This window comes from Heloderma suspectum, chromosome 9, assembly GCF_057233095.1.
Source record: "Heloderma suspectum isolate Gila_16-S chromosome 9, 16-S_ref, whole genome shotgun sequence".
In the NCBI taxonomy this organism is placed as follows: domain Eukaryota; kingdom Metazoa; phylum Chordata; class Lepidosauria; order Squamata; family Helodermatidae; genus Heloderma; species Heloderma suspectum.
This window is the reverse complement of record NC_139466.1, coordinates 36016438-36036874: the sequence shown is the minus strand read 5'-3', so window position 1 is coordinate 36036874 and position 20437 is coordinate 36016438. Positions and strand designations below refer to the sequence as shown.

Sequence of the window (20437 nt, the reverse complement as noted above, 5' to 3'; positions counted from 1 at the left end):
GCTGTATTTAAATATATTGTTTGAGGGTGTATTGTGCACACTCATTTATATATCTAGTATAAAATATATTACTGACTGTTGTAAAGTTGCTTTCAAACTTTATTATTATATAACATTATAAATGCATCTGTTTTGCTGTTGTTGTTGTTATTATTACTATTATTCTCATTATGATAAGACTACTAAGTAAGATTTGTGGTTGGTTAAACTGTTAAGCTTTATTATTACTATTATATTCTAACTTACGGGCAATATATGGTTGCTGGGAATGAATTGTAGGCCTGTTTCCTTGCTATAAGAGTGATGATATGATATTAAAATGTAAGGTTGATTATTAAATTGTAATATTGCTAATGTTATAGGTATAGTTTCTAAATCAGAATGGGATCTGAAGCCCGTGTGTATTGGAGTTCAAATTTAAACTTTTAAAAAAGAAGGGGAAAAATTTCTTCCCCCCCCTTTCTCCCCCCTTTCTTCTTCTTTTCGGTATTGTTGTATCCTCCTAAGAATATTGTACTGTTAGGAAATTGTAGTTATTGATCAGGTTGTTGGTATTGTTTATTTCATTTATAAAGACAAAAATAAATAAAAAGTATTAAATAAATAAATAAATAAATATCTGAATGTCTGATATTTATAGATCAAGGCAATATGTAGTGTCCACTGCTATTCTGTTGAGTTACTCACTTTTTCACCTCTTGGCCCAGATGGTCCTTCTGGTCCAGGAAATCCAGGTAAACCTGGTTGGCCTTCTAAACCTGGGAAACCTCTCTCACCCTGCAAAAAGAAAGAAAGAAAGAAAGAAAGAAAGAGAAATAAGAATTCTCACTACACAGTGCATGGTGTGGTGTTAAACTGCTTCCATTTGTTGTGAGAAACTGGGTTATATGCATCCTGAATCTGCACCAGGAATTTCAGCAAACTTCAACCAGGGATCCATTTTGTTCTTCAGGTGGTGGGTGACTCCTGGAAGCTCAGTTCTTAACAGCTATATCCCACCTTTCAAACAAAACAGGCCTCCAAGGCATCTTACAGCAACAAAAATTACAATTAAAAGTTTTACAATGTAACAATAAAAATAAGACACAGGAGACAAAGCTAGTGTGGTGTAGTGGTTAGAGTGTTAGACTGGGATTGGGGAAACATAGGGTCATGTCCCCACTCGGACCATGAAGCTCATGGGTGACTTTGGGCCATTCACTGACTCTTAGCTTAACCTACCTCACAGGGTTGTTGTGAGGATTAAAAAATGGAGTGGAGGAGGATCTTGGGCTCCTTGGAGGAAATAACACAACAGCCAGTAAAAAAATTACTTACAAGTAAACCCACAAGAGCAGTCCTGTTGGATCAAACCAAAAGGTCCATCTATTCTAGCATCCCGTTTCCCACAGTGACTAACCAAATGCCTCTGGGTAGCCCACAAGTGCATGAGAGATTTCTTTTTGCTTGCAAAACATGCGAGCATGCCCTGTTCAACGCCCTGAATGCAATTGCAAGCATGTGTCCACCAAAATTATTTGCGAATTGCCGGACATGTGATCACGTTTGATTTGTGCAACTTTTCCAGTTCAATTTTGCATAAATTTCCTAATTTGCACAAATTTCCCTTGCAGACTGAAAGCCCCACTTTAGTTTATGGAGAGAAGTTGCACAAAGTAGGAACTTTGCATAAATTCTGGAAAATGTATGCAAATTGCAAGTTAGATTGCTGCTCAATTTGTGCAATTTCCCCGTTCACTCAGAGCAAGCAGCAATGGCAAGCATGAACAGGAATCAGGCATGAAACAAGTGGTGAGAAAACGTTCAGAGAAACCTAGCGATCTCGAACATTACTTGTTTGCCCATCCCTACGTGCAAGTTGGGCTGCTGGGAACTTGCACAAATAAACAGGAACGACAAATATGACTGGAGAAGCCATTCCATGGTCTTTTATGATGGCACCTACAGTTTCTGTTCCCAGCAGCCACTCATCTTTCCTACCTCCGAAGGCTGAAGCATTTGGAACAGAAAACCCATCCACTGCATCTTGGCCAAAAGGCCATCCAAATTGCTTTTGCTGTTTGTTTTTAGCTCATGTCTGACTATGAATGTGATTATTCAGCTAGGACTGTGGAGACCTGGGTTCAAATAAATCTCCACTCAGCCCTGATGCTCGCTGGGTGAGCATGGGACAGTTATTTTCTTTCAGCCTAACCAACCTCACAGGGCTGTTGCAAGGCTAACATGTGGGGAGGGGAAGAACCTTGAGCTCTTCAGAGGAAAAAGCAGGATATAAACATAATAAATAAAGAACAAAGTGTGCTAAACACCAGCAACTCTGTTAGATGGTTTGGGGTATAAATGCAGATGAGGAAAAGTGGCTTTTCAATGGGCTACGGATCTGGTCACCTCAAGAGTCCTATAGCCCCCTGCCCCCTCATTATCTCCTTCCTCCTCTGCCACCTCTCCAACACTTTTTCTCTCCTCTTTGTCTCCCAAATCTAAAATAGCCTGAATCTGCCATTTACCATCAATGGATCACTATTTGACAATATAAATGTAGGTGTGGGGACTCAATCCAGATCAGGACTATGATCCCAATCCAGATTGGTCAACCTGCACTTACTCTAGAGTAAAAAAAAAATGGGGGGAGCAAAAAAAAATCATAGCTGCTAGCTACATCTTTAAAGTAATGTGTGCTTTGGAATTTGGAACTCATTGGGATAGGACTTCCCAGCAGGAAAACACTACAACAGGGTGTATAGTTACGTCTCCCTTTCCTATAAAGTGGTGTTCATTAGTTCAGGAAGGGTGAAATCCTATGCATGTTTAGACAGAAAAAAGTCCTATAACTCCCATGCTGGGGCATGCTGGGAGTTGTAGGACTTTTTTCTGTCTAAACATGCATCCGACTGCACCCCAAGTCTGTTCTGATTAGTATAGTAGTCTGAACAGAACTCACCAATGCTCTGGGCCCAGGACAAACATGTAATACAGACCCAGGTTTTGTGCATGCTCTTTTCATCAAGCATATTAAGCTTCCTGTGTAGTAGTGCATTTACTGTCTACTGGCAGATTCACAGACAGGAAAAGTCTATCTTCATTACAAAGCACCCTTCACCAAAAGCCACGTCAAACCCAGATTTCACCAGCTGTGCACGAATGAAAGAAAAAGTCCAAGAAAATGACATCTGTACATGTCTCAAAGAGCAGGACTACTGACCACAAGACACTTCCGTGGTGCCTGTCCTTTGCAGCAGGAAGGGGGTGGCAGGGGCCCTTGGCAACACTATGCCAAGGTCCTAGTGGAGTCAGGCAGCGGCCCTGGGAAAAGCCTGGCCCTGGAGACTCCAACATGGTGCCCATGGGCAAAAAATGTGCTCATGGGCAAAAACATGGCACAAAAACATGAGCAAAAAGATGCTGCCCATGGGCAAAAAGGCCCCAAATGGGCAACAACATGGTCTCATGGGCAAAAATGACAAAATGGGCAAAAAATGGGCAACAACATAGTGCCCATGGGCAAAATGCCAAAAACGGGCAAAAAATGGGCAACAACATGGTGCCCATGGGCAAAAATGCCAAAATGGGCAAAAAATGGGCAAAAACATGGTGCCCATGGGCAAAAATTTGCCCGGAGAATTCCTCTCTTGGCTCCTGCAAGGCTCCCCACCCCTCCTGATTTTTATTATATTTTAAAGGTTTTTTAAAATTAAACTTTAAACCCCCCCCAGGGGGGCTGGCCTGCTCCAAAGGAGAGTGCCACCCTCCAGCGCCATCTTTATTTGGGCTCAAAGGAGTGGTTTTGTGTTTTGGAGCTCAGACCCAACCTTTGCCTTCTACTTAGAACCTTGGGTAAATTATTTTTCCTTTAGTCTCACCAGTTTGCCTTCTGGGAAATGAGTGTTTTTGACTGGCCATGCCCATCGTGGCAGCCGTTTCGCAAGAGCACCCACAACATTTTCTCAGAATTCCAAATGTGCCCACAGACACCCCGCTCCCTCAAGGTTGGGAACCTGTCACCTAGCTCATTGTTAGAAAAGTTCTGCTGATCTGTTTGGTGTCCGGCATGGAAGTTGGATTCTTGAAAACCTAAATCTTTAAAAAAAAAGTTTCTAGATATAAAGAGCACAGTTTGAACCTGTGTTTGAATAAAGAGCACAGTTTGAACCTGTGTTTGAATAAAGAGCACAGTTTGAACCTGTGTTTGAAACAAGGGGCTTCAGGGCTTGGGAAGCTATCCTTAGCTGCACTGCATAGGTGCCTGATCCTCTCATTTCTACTTCAGTTTCTCCCGTCCTCTGGCTTGGCCTCAACCTAGCAAAACCATTGTGCATTCAGCAAAGCCCTTGAACATTGCGATCACTTCTGTACGAACTGCTTGTTTATTCTAAGCTCTTAACACGCAGCTCTGGCACATGATCTGCTGTCCCACACCCAGCGCCTGGAAAGTTGACAGTGGGGGGTGGTATGGCAAAGGAGAGGTTGAGGTGAAGTGAGGTAAGGCAAAGGGAAATCGCTAATCACTGGAAAGCAGTTGTAGAGAGCTCATTGCTCAGGCCAATAAAAGCGTCTGACCTGGATGCTTTGGGAGTCAGGAAGCAGCATGTGGCCTGCTCTAACCACTTGTAGCTAAGATGGTTCCTGGGGAACACTGTTGTTCCCTTGTTTTGCTTGAGTTTAATGACCATCTACAGTAGGCTTCCCCAAGCTATGGAGGTTTCAGTATGGTTGGTCACTACAGAGAAACTGAACTAGATGGACCATTGGTATGGCCTGGTATGGCCCAGTAGGGCTGCTGTTATGCTAACGATACCTACTAGTCATGCACACCCATGGGTGTGGAACCTCAGGCCCGTGGGCCGAACCTGGCCAGCCCTCTGGGGTTTCCCAGGTGGCCACACCCCCTTTCTCCCAATCACCGATCACTTGATGGCTTCCCGGCTTTTACGTGTTTTCTCTCCCCAATCTAAAAGGCTGAAATGCCTCCCCTCAGGCTTCATTACTGCAGTCAGAGCTTTAAGCTAAAATAAGCAGGTCTTTTTGGAGTTTTTGGCCTCATCCCTTCTGCCTTCAGTACCGCCCACCATTGGAATGCAGCACCCAAGAGCACATATAAGACTGACTCTGGCCGCTTGCACTGGCTGCCTATATTCTTCTGAGCTCAATTCAAGGTGATGGTTTTAATCTATAAAGCCCTACATGGCTTGGGACCGCAGTACCTGACAGCACACCTCTCCCAAAATGAACCTACCTGTACTCTACGTTCAGCATCTAAGGTTCTCCTCCAGGTGCCTCCTCCGAGGGAAGCTCGGAAGATGATGACGACGGAGAGAGCCTTCTTGGTGGTGGCCCCCCCACATCTGTGGAGAAGGAGCCCTGAAGATGATCTTAGCATCTGGACAGCTATGTATGGGAGGAGACGATCCTTCAGCCAACCAGGCCCAAAGCCGTTTAGAGCTTTGAATGTTAATACTAGCACTTTGAATTGGGCCTGGACATGGACTGGCAGCCAGTGCAGCTGGAAAAGTACTGGCATAATGTGCTCTCATTGGCCTGTCCCCGTTGACAATCTCACTGCCCTGTTTTGGACCAGCTGCAGTTTCTGGACCATTTTCAAAGGCAGCCCGACATATAACGTATTGCAGTAATCCAGACAAGAGATTATCAGAGCATGAATAACTGTAGCTGGGCTGTAGCAAATTATGCAAATGGTTGTCTACTTTTGCCCTCTTTTTTGGTGACATATTTTTTGGTGACTGTATCCTACAGTCGCAGTTTCAAGAACCGTACAAGCTAAAATGGAACACCCCCACCCCCCTGCATCTGCCACCAGCTAGAAAATCTTCCCAGCAAGATCAGGGTGTTCAAGAGGGCTTCACGTTCCAAAGTCAGGGTGATCCCATGCCAACATAACTACCAAATCTCCCAGTCTGGGTGTTAACCTTTCCCCACTCACCGCCCTGCTGGGAGAGGAGGAGGCACAAGGGTGAAGGAGTAGAAGAGACAGTGGGCATGACCCCAAAGCCTGCTTCAGAGGGAGAATCCTTGAAGATGGGAAACATACAAACAGACTATGCATTGTGCTTTCAAAAAGAATACTTCAGCAAGTCCAAACCTAAACAGTCCAAGCTTATATGTAATTGAACACCTTAAAAAAAAAAAAAAAGGTGAGGAATTGGTGTGCATGAACTCTCTCATTTGTGGAAACTGTTTCAAGTTGAAACAGCATCCATCAATTACCAGTGGAAATCACAAACCTGGCGTCTTTCCAGTTGCTCTGATTCATGGCTTGTAAATATAACTCCAAGTGAACAGTAAGAGCCATAAAAAAGAGCCAAAAAGAAAAAGAAAAAAAGAAGACGCAGACAAAGGTTATTTTTGCTGCTGAGAAAAGAGCATGGGATTGAAGTAGTCAGAATGCATGGCAAACTGAGGAATCCAAATATGGCGCTTAATCTTATCAGAGCGACAGTATTTCACCTCGCTTCTGAAAAATGCAGAATTTGCATCCCAGTAACTTGTTAGCATAAAGAATATAAAGCATATATGGGGAGTTGCCACCCACAATACCCAAGCAGAACCTCCCCTTTCAGAAGCAGTATAACATTGAACACTATTTGTTTGCTGAGGGACAAACAACTGGGGAAGGTAGAAAAGATGGAATTATTTGACGATCCTTTAGTGCAGTCTTCCTCTGCCTGACACCCTCCAATCGTGTTGGATTACAACTCCCAGCATCTCCAGCCAACAGGCTGATTATCATGCTGGCTGAGGATGATGGGGGTTGTAGTCCAACACAGGGAACCAGGCTAGGGAAAGCTGCTTTAGTAGTTGCTACCTGAAGTTAGTTAGTTGTTTTACGGCATAAACCGATGCATGTTTAGAGATGAAAAATTCCTGTAACTCCTAGCATTCCTCCCACAGCATTGTTGGCTGGGGAATGCTAGGAAGTGTAGGGTTTTTTCTTTCTAAACATGCATAGAATTTCACCCTTAGTTAGTTAGTTGCTTTACCTAGTTAGTTCCATTAGGGCACAATCCTATTACCTCCGCCCTTGATGATCGTAAGCCTCCCAACTCAGAGGCTTAAGAACATCCAAATGGAAAGTGGGAGGCACGGCAGAGGCAATCGTCACCTCCCTGTCCTCCCACTCCACTCTACTCGTCTAGCTGGGGCACTTTGGACAGGGAGAGGAGGTTGGAGAGACCTTGGGATAACTCGTATCCTGGCCTCTCCAGTCCCCTCCCCTCTCCGCCCACTGGAATACCAAGGTCAAGTTCCCAACCTCAGAGAGGCAGCCAGTGAGGTTATCTCCATGCTGGCTGCGAAGGAAGGAGAGACAGGGAGTGTGGATTCCTGGCTCTGAGTGCTATCTCCAGCCTCAGATCTGGGAATCTGAAATATCCTATCCCCCCCCGACACTGTCTAGGGGCCATAGGATTGCTCCCCCCATTAGTTAGTTGCTTTAGTAGTTGCTAACTGAAGTTGTTGAGCTTTGGTGTTTGTGTGTGTGTGTTTTACAGAGGTTGGCTGTTGGGAAAAGGACACTTTTTGGATGTAACCTTCAAGCTCACTTGAGTGAGAGAGAGTTTTTAATGGTTTGATTTCCTGATCTGATTTCCATTGATTTTTCCCTCTTAGAAATGTCAGTTCTGTTGGGTAGACATGGCAATATCAAGTCTGCTATTCAAGTTCAACATACGATGTAATATTTTCCCTCATAGCAGGCAAGTGCAGAACAGCCCTGATATATATTAAACCTGTCATGAGAGATCTATCTGGGGTGGGAAAGAGAATGGGTTGAACCACTAGAAAGTTGTTTGAGACTTATGTTTGCACAGGCCAGGTGACTGTTCAGTATCACGGAGAATAGCAGCCTCTGTCAGGCAGATGTTCCTCATCGAACACCAATAATTTGCTCAGGTATTAGGGAACCAAAAGATGTACATGTGGCATATGCACTTTAGATCCCACTCAGTGCAAGAGTTTGTACTTCTTGTTTCTTCTCCTGGATTTGGTATGTTGAGCAGCTGGAACAACAGAAGGATGACGGTCTATAACCCAAATAAGAACATGGCCTATGTGAGGAGAGACTGATGCCACACGTAAAACAACCAGAACGGAAGAGCCTGTTGTGTACCCCATCAATTCCATTTCATATGGTCGATAACTTCCTTCATACAAGTAGAACTCAGAGTGTGAAAGTTTGAGGCCTACAGGGGCAAAAGGAAAAAAGGTCAGGCTTAGAGGCCTGGAATTTTCTGTTGGGAGGGAGGTAACCCTGAGAGGAGTAGTTTCATTTCTCTGGTTAGTGTCAGTTTCATTTCTCCACTTAAGTTTAATTTCTTCAGGTGTGAAGCAATAGTTTCAGTTTTGAGGGAGGAGGATATATAAGGACAGCGAGAGAGTCAGTAAGAGCAGAGACAGCCACAGCCTGAAGTAAGAGCAGAGTCTGAAGAGTGAATAGGAAGAAGCAGCCTAGGAAAGTCTAAGGACAGCTAGGATAAAGGAACTTGTGTTTTGCAACTTTTATTTTCTTTTAATGCCTTTTTGTATCACTCAGCTCTATTGTGTAAATACCTTTAGGTGTGATTTGCTAGCTTTAAATTTATCAGTAAACGGTTGTAGTTAAACACTGTGTCTAGAGTGCCAGTCACCCTATGTCTACAGCCTAAACCCGACATTACTGGGAAGGGGAAGATTAAAAGAAGGCAAGTGGGACTCTTAAGGAGGCAAAAGATCCTTAAGGAGTTGCTCAGGGGTCCAGATCATAAGGGGAACCTTGACAGAGAGAAACGCTGGGATGGACCATTTCCCATAGTCTGCTGGCAAGGCCGGAGTCAGCTAGAAAAAGAGCAAGATGGAGATATTTTGCTAAGAACAACAACAAACAACCCAGGTGCCCCTTAAATGGGTCATTTTAGTGAACGTAAACAACTTGCAACAGACTTTAGATTTTGGGCACTGGAGAGGTTGAATATAAAAGATAAGATTCTGCTGAGAAAGGAAATGCAATGGATCCTAAGATTAAACACTTTATCCCCTCAGGGACTTAATGAGGAATTGGAGCTTCTTCCACTTCTCTAGCAACTATGTAGTTTCCAGATATTCCATTTCCTCTCCAACACAGTCCTGTCCAGATAGGAGTGTCCTTGAGCTAATTGATGTGTCTCAGGAACATCTGAATAAACATCTCTAACAGACAGAATAAAAACTACAGCCTTCTGAACACATTTGCAAGTCGCCTGTGAATTTCTGCAGGAGTTTTTTATAGGTAGGTATGCACAGACCTATCTGCAGTGTGCAATGATTTAAATATTTTGTTCATTAATGGTTAAATTCTATGCTAGTTTAGTAATGTGCTGTCTTGTATTATTTTACAGGCCCCTGAAGAAGGCTGTAAAATAAAACTAGGCCGAAATGCACTGGGGCTTTTCTTTTTTTTTTTTACAAATAGCATCTTGAGATGTTACTCTTCCATTTGTGCGTCTGAAAACAGAGACAAGAAGTCCTAGCTGGGTGTTCAAAAAACAGCTTGCCATGGCCACATTGCATAGCTCCAACCCCTGATGTCCCATGTGATTATAGCCACCCCCCACATCTGTGACGAATGTCTGTAGGGCGCGGGCCTACGCATGTACAGTTGTACACATGCTCCACAGGATCCGGAAGCCCGTACTATTGGGGATCCAGATTGTGTAGAGGCCTATTAACATACAGTGTATGCATGTAGGCACCATCCTTGCAGATGTTCATGCTGTATGCACAGATGCTTGAGAGGGCCTACATAATGTGCCTACATGGGACTTCACAGCCCAGCCCCACTCATGTGTTAAAGTAAGCAATTTCTTGAACAGCCAAACAGGGCTAGAGTATTACTCCTAATTTACTTCTTTCCTTCAGAAGGGGAGACAAAAATGGTTGCTTGGAGACTGAAGCTGACCTTGTTGCCAGATATGGGGAAAGTGGCAAAGCTGAAAGAAGAGAGTGAGAACTTTTCAGGGAGCCTGTTTTTTTGTAGTGGGGAGGATAAGTTCATCTGCCTACTTTGAGGGGACTCGTCCCGATGTTCTGTGCCAAATGGGCCTTATTCATCTACACGAAGTTTGGGCACACGCTCCCCTATCCTTCGCTGGCATGGCTGCAAAGCTTCTGTTTATAATGAACCACAGTTTAGCGTTACATCTGAACCCTACACTGTGGTTAATCTTAATAATGGTTTATTTAAACAATCCAATTTCATAAACCAGCATTTGAGGTTGGCTTGTTTCAATAAACCATAGTTAAAGCTAACCACAATTTGTCCAGGTTCAGACATAACTCTAAACTGCAGTTTCACACGATGGGCAAAAAATAGAGAATTAAGTCTTCGATTTGACCCAGTGATAGTTTACAGATACACAGACTAGATTTAAGTTTAAATCTCAACAACCATTTTAGGCCTCGTTCGGAAGCACACAGTACAAGACATATCTCCTAGAAGAGGACTTGCCCCTAGACCCTCCCAACTGATACATTTTGCATATTAAAACTAAGGACGTACAAACATTTCGTTTCAGTTTGCAAATCACGAGCGAATGCTGTATTTGCAACCCAGAATGTGATCGGGAGTGCATATTCTCCGAAAATGTCTGAAATTCCCAAAGCTGCAGTCACAAGATGCATACATTAAGAAATGCGCACTTTTAGAAATGCACAATTTAAAGTGTGCATTTTCAAAAGTGTGCTTTTTAAAAAGTATACACTTAAAAAAAATCAAAGCGAATTTTTAAAAATTCACATTTTCATGTTGGTGGAGGGTAATGGGAGTTGTAGTCCAACACATATGGAGCAAGCCAGACTGGGGGTGGTTGGTGTAAGCTAAGCCAGAGGCTGTCTCCACCATCGCCATATGGCAGTAATTTCCATGTTGGTTATGCGTTGTATGAAGATGTACTTCCCTTTGTCCTCAATTTCCTGTCAATCAATCCATTTCATTGGGTGACCCAGAGTTCTATTATTATGAAAGAGGTGAGTGGGGTGGAATTTCCATATTTTCTCTCCAAAGCATGCATCATTTTTTAAAAAAGTTTATCATTATGATAGAGGTTCAGATTAGACATGCACACATAGAGAACTCGCTTACTTGGATTTGTGGCAATGCAACCTCATTTAACCTTTCATCATTGCCAAAAAGACTAAGCCGTAGGCTTAGCGCACATATGTATACAATGAACCTTTGATAAGCATACCTGCCAAGATATGATCTCATTTGTTTGAGCCACCTGGATAGAAAGGTGTGGTCCCGTGGACAGCTTTTGGGAAGGCACCCCTCAACAGCCCATTGGTAAAAGTGGACCTGACCAGTACAGCTTGGTTAAAGCATGTTAAAAACGAGAACAACTTCCCCAGCCTGGTGCTCTCTACATGTCAGAGGCTTCAGTGCCCATTAACCCCAGGCACACGGCCAATGGTCAGGAAATCTAGGAGTTGTCTTCTAAAAGATCGGGTAGGCTCCAGGTTGGGGAAGGTTGAACTAGAAGAAGCTACATGGGACTTTTCAAGTCTGTTTGGAAATTCAGATTCAAACCCACAATCCTTGGGGTCAATTATTTTTACACACATACAAACATAAGAACATAAGAAGAGCCCTGCTGGATCAGACCAAGGGTCCATCTAGTCCAGCATTCTGCTCACATAGTGGCCAACCAGCTGTCAACCAGGAACCCACAAGCAGGAAATGAGTGCAACACCACCCTCCAGCCCATGTTCCCCAGCAACTGGTGTACAAAGGCAAACTGCCTGTTAAGATTGGGCTCAGGCTCTTTGTTTTGGTTTTTGATTCTGATTCAGATCTGGAAGCAGCGCTAAAAGAAGCCCAGCCAAGACAGGGAGCGGGGGAGGAAATTCCCGAAGACTCTCCAGGAGTCTGCAAAGAACCTTCCTAGGGGCTTAGCAAGCAGGAGGGCCAGGCTCAGAGACTGTCTTCCCCCCTCCCCATGGGAACCTGGCCTCTGTCAGAGGAGGAGGGAGCACCAGAACTGACAGATGCCAGAGCCCGCCGCTGAGTTAAGCAGGTAGAACTGAGAGGAGGTGGGAGGTGTTACGCCAGATTGGCTGCCTGTCAGAAGTTGGGTTGGGAGGATCTTCCCTGAAGGGAGGAGCCCAGAAAAAGCCCATCGAGCACAGTGGGAAACCCATCCATTAGTTGAAAGGCAACTGCCTTGCTTTTAGTAGCTCCCTTAACAAAAGCTCTGTTTAGGTAATTAGGCCCAGAGGACAGCTCCCATCCTTTGTGGATGCTACAGGTATGAAGAGATGCTATTAATGGAATAAAATAGTTTGTAGATTGCACAGCAAGTCTCTGTGCCTCACTATTAAGCGGGAGGGCTTGGAATCCCCGACATTGCCTCTGATACTGGAGGTAGCACATCGCCATTAGGACTAGTAGACAACACATCTGTCTGTCTATCTAATACATACACAATTTTTATTACTTAAAATTGTTGACATTTAATATGATTTTCTTATGCTGAGAAAGACTGAAGGCAAAAGGAGAAGGGGACGGCAGAGGATGAGACGGCTAGATAGCATCACCGATGCGATGACTATGAACTTGAGCACACTCCGGGAGAGAGCGGAGGACAGGAAGGCCTGGCGTGCTATGGTCCATGGGGTCACGAAGAGTCGGACACGACTTAACGACTGAACAACAACTGTTTTTATGCTATAAGCTGCCTTAGGAAGCCAGTGGTCTTGAAAGTTGGCTAAGAAATGGATAAAATAAACAAATAAAAATAGTGTGCCTTGTGCTTTACTGAGAACAAGAGGACAGGCTGCTGCCTCAAAGAGCTTACAATCTAATATGGATTGTAGATTCACATGAGCACTTCGCACCTCCAGCAATACTGCAACTCCACATGATGTCGGCCAACCTGTTGGTTTAAAGCCAGGTTTGCCTCAATTACATATAAAGCAGCATGGAGGCAGGGGGAAGTTTTTTTTACAGCAACAGAGGTATATGAGTAGAGGTCTACTAAACACCCTCTCCTCCCCCCGGGGCCTCTCTCTTCAGGCACTCTTCGTAGCCAGGCTGTTGAAAGTGCAGACTAAAAATGGTGTGCATGGGCGATCAAAAGCCAACTCAAATGAGGTTCTGCACCACCCTAGGACAGGGGTGGGTAACATGTGGCCCTCCAGATGTTATTGGACTACAAATCCCTCACCATTGGTCATGCTGGTTCAGGCTGATGGGAGTCGTAGTCCAACAACATAAGTTGCCCGTCCTTTCTATGAGGAACTGTAGGGTGACTAGTCTGATCACTATCTCATAGGGATGTAGGAGCTGCCGTATACTGGGTCAGACCATGGGTCCATCTAGCCCGCTATTGTCAACACTGGCAGCAGCGGCTCTCCAGGGTTTCTGGCAGGATCCTTTCCTAGCCCCACCTGGAGATGCCAGGGATCGAACCTGGGGCCTTCTGCATACAAAGCAGGTGCTTTACCACTGAGCTCCACCACGGCTAGGGTCTCTTATAAATGCTGAGCATGCTTTCTTCATTTACTCCTCCATCACTACCATGTTCACTCCCATTTGGGAAGGCATTTTCTAAGCCCTAGTTCTCACAAAGGAGGAGAGGAGATGGAATGGTCCCCCATACAAAATATTCCCTGGACATAGAGAACTAGCATGTCAGGGCATTCTACCCTAGCTGTCTCTTTGGTTGCTAGATTTCTATGTGCAAGGATTTTATTTTTAATTTATTTATTGGTATGGGGGAGCATTCCATCATGTGATTCCCTTACCTGAGTTCTGAATGGGTACAGTCTTAGTTATGCAGGGCCCACACATATCCGCCCTATGGTGAACAGTGATTGCATTATTAGATTGCAGACTTCAAGCATGGCCTCCCTTTAAATTCGTTTGCCATAGGATGCTTTGTTTTGAAATATATTATGAAATATATAATGAAATATTATGAAACCCATACCCCCCAGATCATAACAAAAATAGTTTTAGTTGCTCTGGGGTATGTCAAATGTTTTACAATGCAGTAGAGTGAAAACTTTTTTGGATCAAGGAATGCACAGTGTATATTTTACTGCATGAAATTCAAGAGAACGCCTGCAGCCTGGGTCATTGCCACACAGAAAAGAAGTGTTGAGAGATATCAGCAAGGTGAACATAGTTTGAAATGGTCCTTTTTAAAGAAAGCCTATGCACCACTCTGCTCACCTTTTCTCCTTTTGCTCCACTGCAGTCACATTTGGATCCTGATGAACATCCATGGCAAGCCTGGGCAAGAGAGTTAAAAACAAAGCGAATTAGTTCTTTGTTTCTGCCAACATGGATTGATTTAAATCAGAACAAAAAAGGGAGATTTAAATCCCTGATTTAAATTACATTTTCACTGATTTAAATTTCTGATTTAAATTAAATGTTCGTGTATTTCCAGAACAATGGTGTAAATCTGACCACTAAAGCCATGTTAGTTTATAACTAAGGGCGCAATCCTATGGCCGCTAGACAGCGGCTAGATGGCCATAGGATTGGTTGGTTTCCAGGAACTGACCTCGGAGCCCGTGCTCCAAGGTCGGTTCCTGGAGAACCACCTCCCCACCCCCTCCCCTGTTGCCTTGTAGGTAGTGCAGATTGTCTCCACGCTCTGGGCTCATAAGAACAGCGTGGAGCAGGAGGAAAGGGGGCATTCCTGGGGGTGGGACAGGGAGTTCGTAAGTGCCGGTACGACACTTCCTATGTGCCGTCCAGCCTCCCCACCCCGCGCTCCAACATCCCACGGTTAGAAAGTCAAAATCAGCTATCTAGCCGCAAATGCAGGACGACTGGAGTGCGGAGGAGATGATCTGCTCTGTGCTCCTCCCACCGTGCATTGGATAGGCGGTCGCCCCGAGTTTGGAGGCGGCCGTCTATCTGCATAGGATTGCTCCCTCTGTAGAGGATTACTTACACTGTTTTGTTCTTACAAGCAAGCTACGCATCTCTTTGTCTCACTGTATGTATTTTTCATGCTTTCCTTTTTACCTATAGAGGGAATGCCTTTAAAATATTCCCACGCAGGGCCTTTCTTAGGAACAGGACCCATGACAGCTTGTGGTTAACAGCACAATCCTATATAGGCCTCCTTAGAAATGTTCCCTTGTGTTCAATGGGGTTTACTCCCAGGTAAGTGTGTACAGGATTTCAGCCTTAGTATGAGAATAAAGGAAGATGCACATTGGACTATTTTGCCTCCTCTTTTTCTTTTCAGTATTGCTGCGTTCTGCTTCACTCTACCTTGCCCTCACAAAAAAAGATTTTTTTTAATCCATTTTTTTAAAGTCTTTTTTATCCACCCGGCTATATTGTTCTTTCTGCCTTAACGGACTCCTCTGCCTGGTTTGGCCAGCTCTACCATGGCATAAGCAGAGAACAACTATGTTATCTAGCATGTGTGAGATGTGACTTTAGTCAGAGTAACTGAATGCCCAGAACTTCCAAGAAGCAAAAGCTGTTTTGTTAGGGTGGACAGAGCCATTTTCACGAGATGAAAAACTGAAATTAAGGCCTATATTTGGTATGTACCTTCATTTTTATGAGATTGTGAGTGTAGGCTTAGCACGTTTATGAGATTCAATTGTAATTATGATATTTTTTAAGTTAGAGAAATGTAGTATTTTATTTGTTTTTTTAAAAAAAACAGAACACTTTGAATTAAAAAAAACACTTAAATATTTAGAATTCATATATTTCTATTTGTAAGCACCTTGAAAACAATGCAGTGATTACTCGAAGCCAACATGGATTTGTCAAGAACAAATCCTGCCAGACGAATCTGATCTCAGTTTTTGATCAAGTAACCTCCCTTGTGGACTGTGGGAATGCTGTAGACATAATATACCTCGACTTCAGCAAAGCTTTCGACAAAGTGCCCCATGATCTCCTGATGAGCAAACTAGCTCAATGTGGGCTAGATGAAACAACGATCCGGTGGATCCACAGTTGGCTACAGAATCGGACTCAAAGAGTGCTTATCAGTGGGACCTTCTCAAACTGGGGAGAGGTAACGAGTGGGGTACCGCAGGGCTCAGTCCTGGGCCCAGTGCTCTTCAACATTGTTATTAATGACTTGGATGAGAAGGTGCACGGAATGCTGATCACATGTGCAGATGACACAAAATTGGGCGGGATAGCTAATACTTTGGAAGACAGAAACAAAATTCAAAGTGATCTTGATAGACTGGAGTGCTGGGAAGAAAACAACAGAATGACATTTAATAGGGACAAATGCCAAGTTCTGCACCTAGGAAAAAGAAACCAAATGCAGAGTTACAAGATGGGCGATATGTGGCTCAACAACACTACAAGCGAAAAGGATCTTGGAATTGTTGTCGATCACAAGCTGAATATGAGCCAATAATGTGATGTGGCTGCAAAAAAGGAAAATGCCAATTTGGGCTGCATTAATAGAAGCATAGCTTCCAAATCCAGGGAAGTACTAGTTCCCCTCTACTCAGCACTGGCTAGGCCTCATCTGGAGTACTGTGTCCAGTTCTGGGCACCACATTTTAAGAAAGATGCAGACAAACTGGAGAGGGTTCAAAGGAGGGCAACAAAGATGATCAGGGGACTGGATACAAAGCCTTATGAAGAGAGACTGAAAGAACTGGGCATGTTTAGCCTTGAGAAGAGAAGACTGAGGGGAGATATGATAGCGCTCTTCAAGTACTTGAAGGGTTGTCACAGAGAGGAAGGCCAGGATCTCTTCTCGATCATCCCAGAGTGCAGGACACGGAATAATGGGCTCAAGTTACAGGAAGCCAGATTCTGGCTGAACATTAGGAAAAACTTCCTGACTGTTAGAACCAATTCCGTAGGGAGGTGGTGGGCTCTCCCACACTGGAGGCATTCAAGACGAGGCTGGAAAACCATCTGTCAGGGATGCTCTGACTTGGATCCCTGGATTGAGCAGGGGGTTGGACTCGATGGCCTTGTAGGCCCCTTCCAACCCTACTATTCTATGAGCTACTCTGTGACTTCCATGAACATGAAGAACTATCCTCACAAATATATCTAAACTGGTGTGGTCTCAAATTGCTTATTTCAGGAAATCAACAACTTCTTTTGTTTTTAGGTGATGTAACATGCATGTCACAACAGATCTCAAAACAGATATACCTCCCTCCCTCTCTTAAGACCGGGTCAAACAAAACTGGAGAACATCCAAAACAACCAAGGGAATGAAGAGACAAAATCTCAGGATGTCAAAAAACATATATAGCTTTATTCTTTGAAGTAGCCCAATGCATTTCAGCCCTGTACTCTGTATTTGGGCCTTCTCCTGGGGTCCATTTTTCTAAAACAAATGCCTGCGGAAATCTCTGAAAGGTTTGTCTCCAAGATGAATCCGGCCACCCATGTTGGTGTTAAGTACTTGTATTAAAATGATCTCAAATGTTTTAAAGATATTCTGCCTGTTTAATTAGATGCACCTTTTCAAAAACAAACTAATCCAAACACACATTGCAACCCTCAAGCATTATATTCACAACCATTCTCCCTTTCAAGGAGCTGCACGAGGCATTTTAGTCCGACAATCACCCTGTCAGAAGATGAGGCTGAAATACAACTTGCTAAAAAAAAGCCTTCAGTGAGCCATGATTTGAAGCCACGTTTCCTTCCCACACACCAGCCTTCCTCAACCTGGTGCCCTCCAGATGTGTTGGACTACAACTGTTGGCCACGCTAGCTGAGACTGGTGGGAGTTGTCATCCAAAACATCTGGAGGGCTCCAGGTTGGGGTGCTGAACCTCTTTCAGCCAGAAGGCTGCATCCCAGAAGTGGACAGGGAAGAAGCAAATGGGGCAGGGCCAATATACCCCAAATACCAGCTTATTTTAGCTTGAAGCTCTTACTCCCATTAACTAAGTTGCAAGAGAGGTATTTCAGCCTTTTAGAATGGGGAAAAAGAAAAGCTGGTGATCGGTGAGGGAGAGGAGTTGGGGCCTGTGGAAGGGGGCAGGGCCCCCTGAGCAGGGCCACACTGGAACTGCATGTAGGCCAGATTTGGCCCAGGGGCCTGAGGTTCAACACCACTGCCATATACAAACCCAACATTTGTTTCTGTGCATTTTTCGAAATCACAGTGGGAAAGAAGCAGTATCCAATGAGCTCTCTCCTCCAAACATGCACTTTTGTCAGGGATGCTCTGACTTGGATTCCGGCATTGAGCAGGGGGTTAGACTCGATGGCCTTGTAGGCCCCTTCCAACCCTACTATTCTATGATCATACAGGTTGGACCACTCATGCAAACAAGTAATTTGAGGTGTTAAACTGGCTGCGTAACTTCTGCACCAGCTCCCTCGGGGCCCAAAGAGACATTACTTTAAATCTGTATCTAGCAGCTATGTCTTTTTTAATGTTTACTCTAGAATAGGCACAGGGGGTCCAATCTCGAACTTAAACCCCCCTTTACCACCATCACTCTGCTAGGATCCCAATCCAGAGCAGCCCCCCTGCACCTACTATAGGGTAAAAATGAAAAGAAAAAAAAGATGTAGTGGCTAGATACAGATTTAGGGCACAATGCTATGCATGTTTAGACAAAAAAAGTCCTACAGCTGGCTGGGGCATGCTGGGAGTTGTAGGACTTTTTTTCTGTCTAAACGTGCATAGGGTTGCGCTCTCAAAGAATGTTGGTTTTATTCTTCAGTCTGCAGATGTTCCGTATCAGAGAAATTATTGCAATAAGAACTCCAGCCAATAGATGGTGCTTCCTGCTCACAGTTGGACGTCATTTACCCAAATCTACCCAGTTCTGAGGGCAAGAGTAATTATCTTCCTTCTCCTGTTCAGCCATGTCATAAAAGTCACATTCACCACCAAAACCTAAAAAAGCAACATTTAATGTGCCATTGAAGTTGAGCTGGTGCATCCCAGCGGCTAGAATTTTGGGCGTTAACTCAAGTCACCTATATTCCAATTCCAGCTTGTTTTTGTATCTCCTGTTCTAGTTGTATACTGCCTTGTCACATCATTGCACTTAAGGGAGTTTAATTAAAACCCATAGAAATGACAAACTATACAAGCATCGCATCCTATAACAATTCATATGAAAATATGCCACAGTGGAAAACCATAACATAAAATTCAATGATCCCTTTCATACAGTATTAGAAGATCATATCAACTACAGAAAATTCCATTAACAAAAACCGGGGGGGAACCTTTCAGTTTAATATGTTTTATTAAGGGCTTTCCACATTCACTCAAGCTCTAAACTGCCTGGAAACTGAAAACACGTTCTTTAGGCAATATCCAAAAGGTATGGTATCCTGTTTTGTGCTTGGGGTGGGATAGCTGTCACTGACAGAATGGTGGATGAAGTCTCAGATTTGCCCGTTCTCTGGAATAGACACAAGGAATCTATGCAACCACAGCTACCATTCCATGTTACAGGTACCCAACTGGCAACCAATGTCATCCACATAGGATCAAGTCCCAGTGATTACAATAAAGCATGAGTCAAACATAGAACCATCAAAAGAATAGCAGCAAAGATACAAAGCACAACACTTTTATTTAATTCATTTATTATATTTTTAATCCGCTGAACAACAAATGTTCTCTGGGTGAATTACAAACAATTAAAGGAATAGGAATAAAAGACAATGCAAAATGACAAACAGCACATGAATAAAAAGAAAACAGAACAGCCAGAAATATTAAAAAAATATGCCACGGACTATGCATAAAAGACTATCTACTTAGCAGAAAAGTCACATATCTTATAGAAGAATGTATATCTACCACGGACAGAAGGTCTACTGTAATCTTTCTGCCTCATATCTCCATCTTCGAAAAATGTGACTGACTGTAGACTGGGCTGTCACCCCAATCAAGACATCTTAGGGCACAATCCTATGCATGTTTAGACAGAAAAAGAGTCCTACAACTTTTTTTCTGTCTGTACATGCATAGGATTGTGCCCTTAGTTGATTAATTGCCCGAATTTTAAATTGATAAAGGCTGTAGTCATTTGGGCAAAAGCCCCATTGAACTCCATTGGACTGAACATCTACGCTGTCAAAGTTCATAGATTTCCACATGAAGAAAACAATTGCTTAAGAAACAGCACACTTTTTTCTTTTTTTGAGTATGCACATAGCAGATGCTTAGGGCATAATCCTGTTGAGATAGACGGTCACCTCGGACTTCCTCTGAAGTCGGAGCTGACCACCTATCAATGTGGGGCAGCTGAACATGGAGGAGAGGATCCCTTTTGTGCTCTGGTTGCCTGGCAGTTTGCCTTAGATGCCAGATTTCGGGCTTCTAAGCGCGGATCTGGGGAGGGGGTGAGAATGGGGCTGGAGACTGCATAGGAAGCTGTCTAAAACAGCTTCTGCAGTCTCCTCCCGTCCCCAACCCCAGGAACGCCCCTTTTCACCTTGTCCGTGCTCCATGTTACGAGCACGGAC

The 20437-nt window shown here is 43.9% G+C and overlaps 1 protein-coding gene across 1 annotated transcript in view; it reads right to left on the bottom strand.

Annotated features, from left to right (window-relative positions):
* COL4A5 (collagen type IV alpha 5 chain) overlaps positions 1 to 20437 on the bottom strand; it is a 186331-nt gene that overhangs the window by 111638 nt on the left and 54256 nt on the right. Inside the window, exons 2-3 of the mRNA XM_084814113.1 lie at positions 14198 to 14257; positions 688 to 777 (exon numbers count right to left, since the gene is read on the bottom strand). Of these exons, the coding sequence (XP_084670239.1) occupies positions 688 to 777; positions 14198 to 14257 (150 nt within the window). The remainder of the gene's footprint in view (positions 1 to 687; positions 778 to 14197; positions 14258 to 20437) is intronic.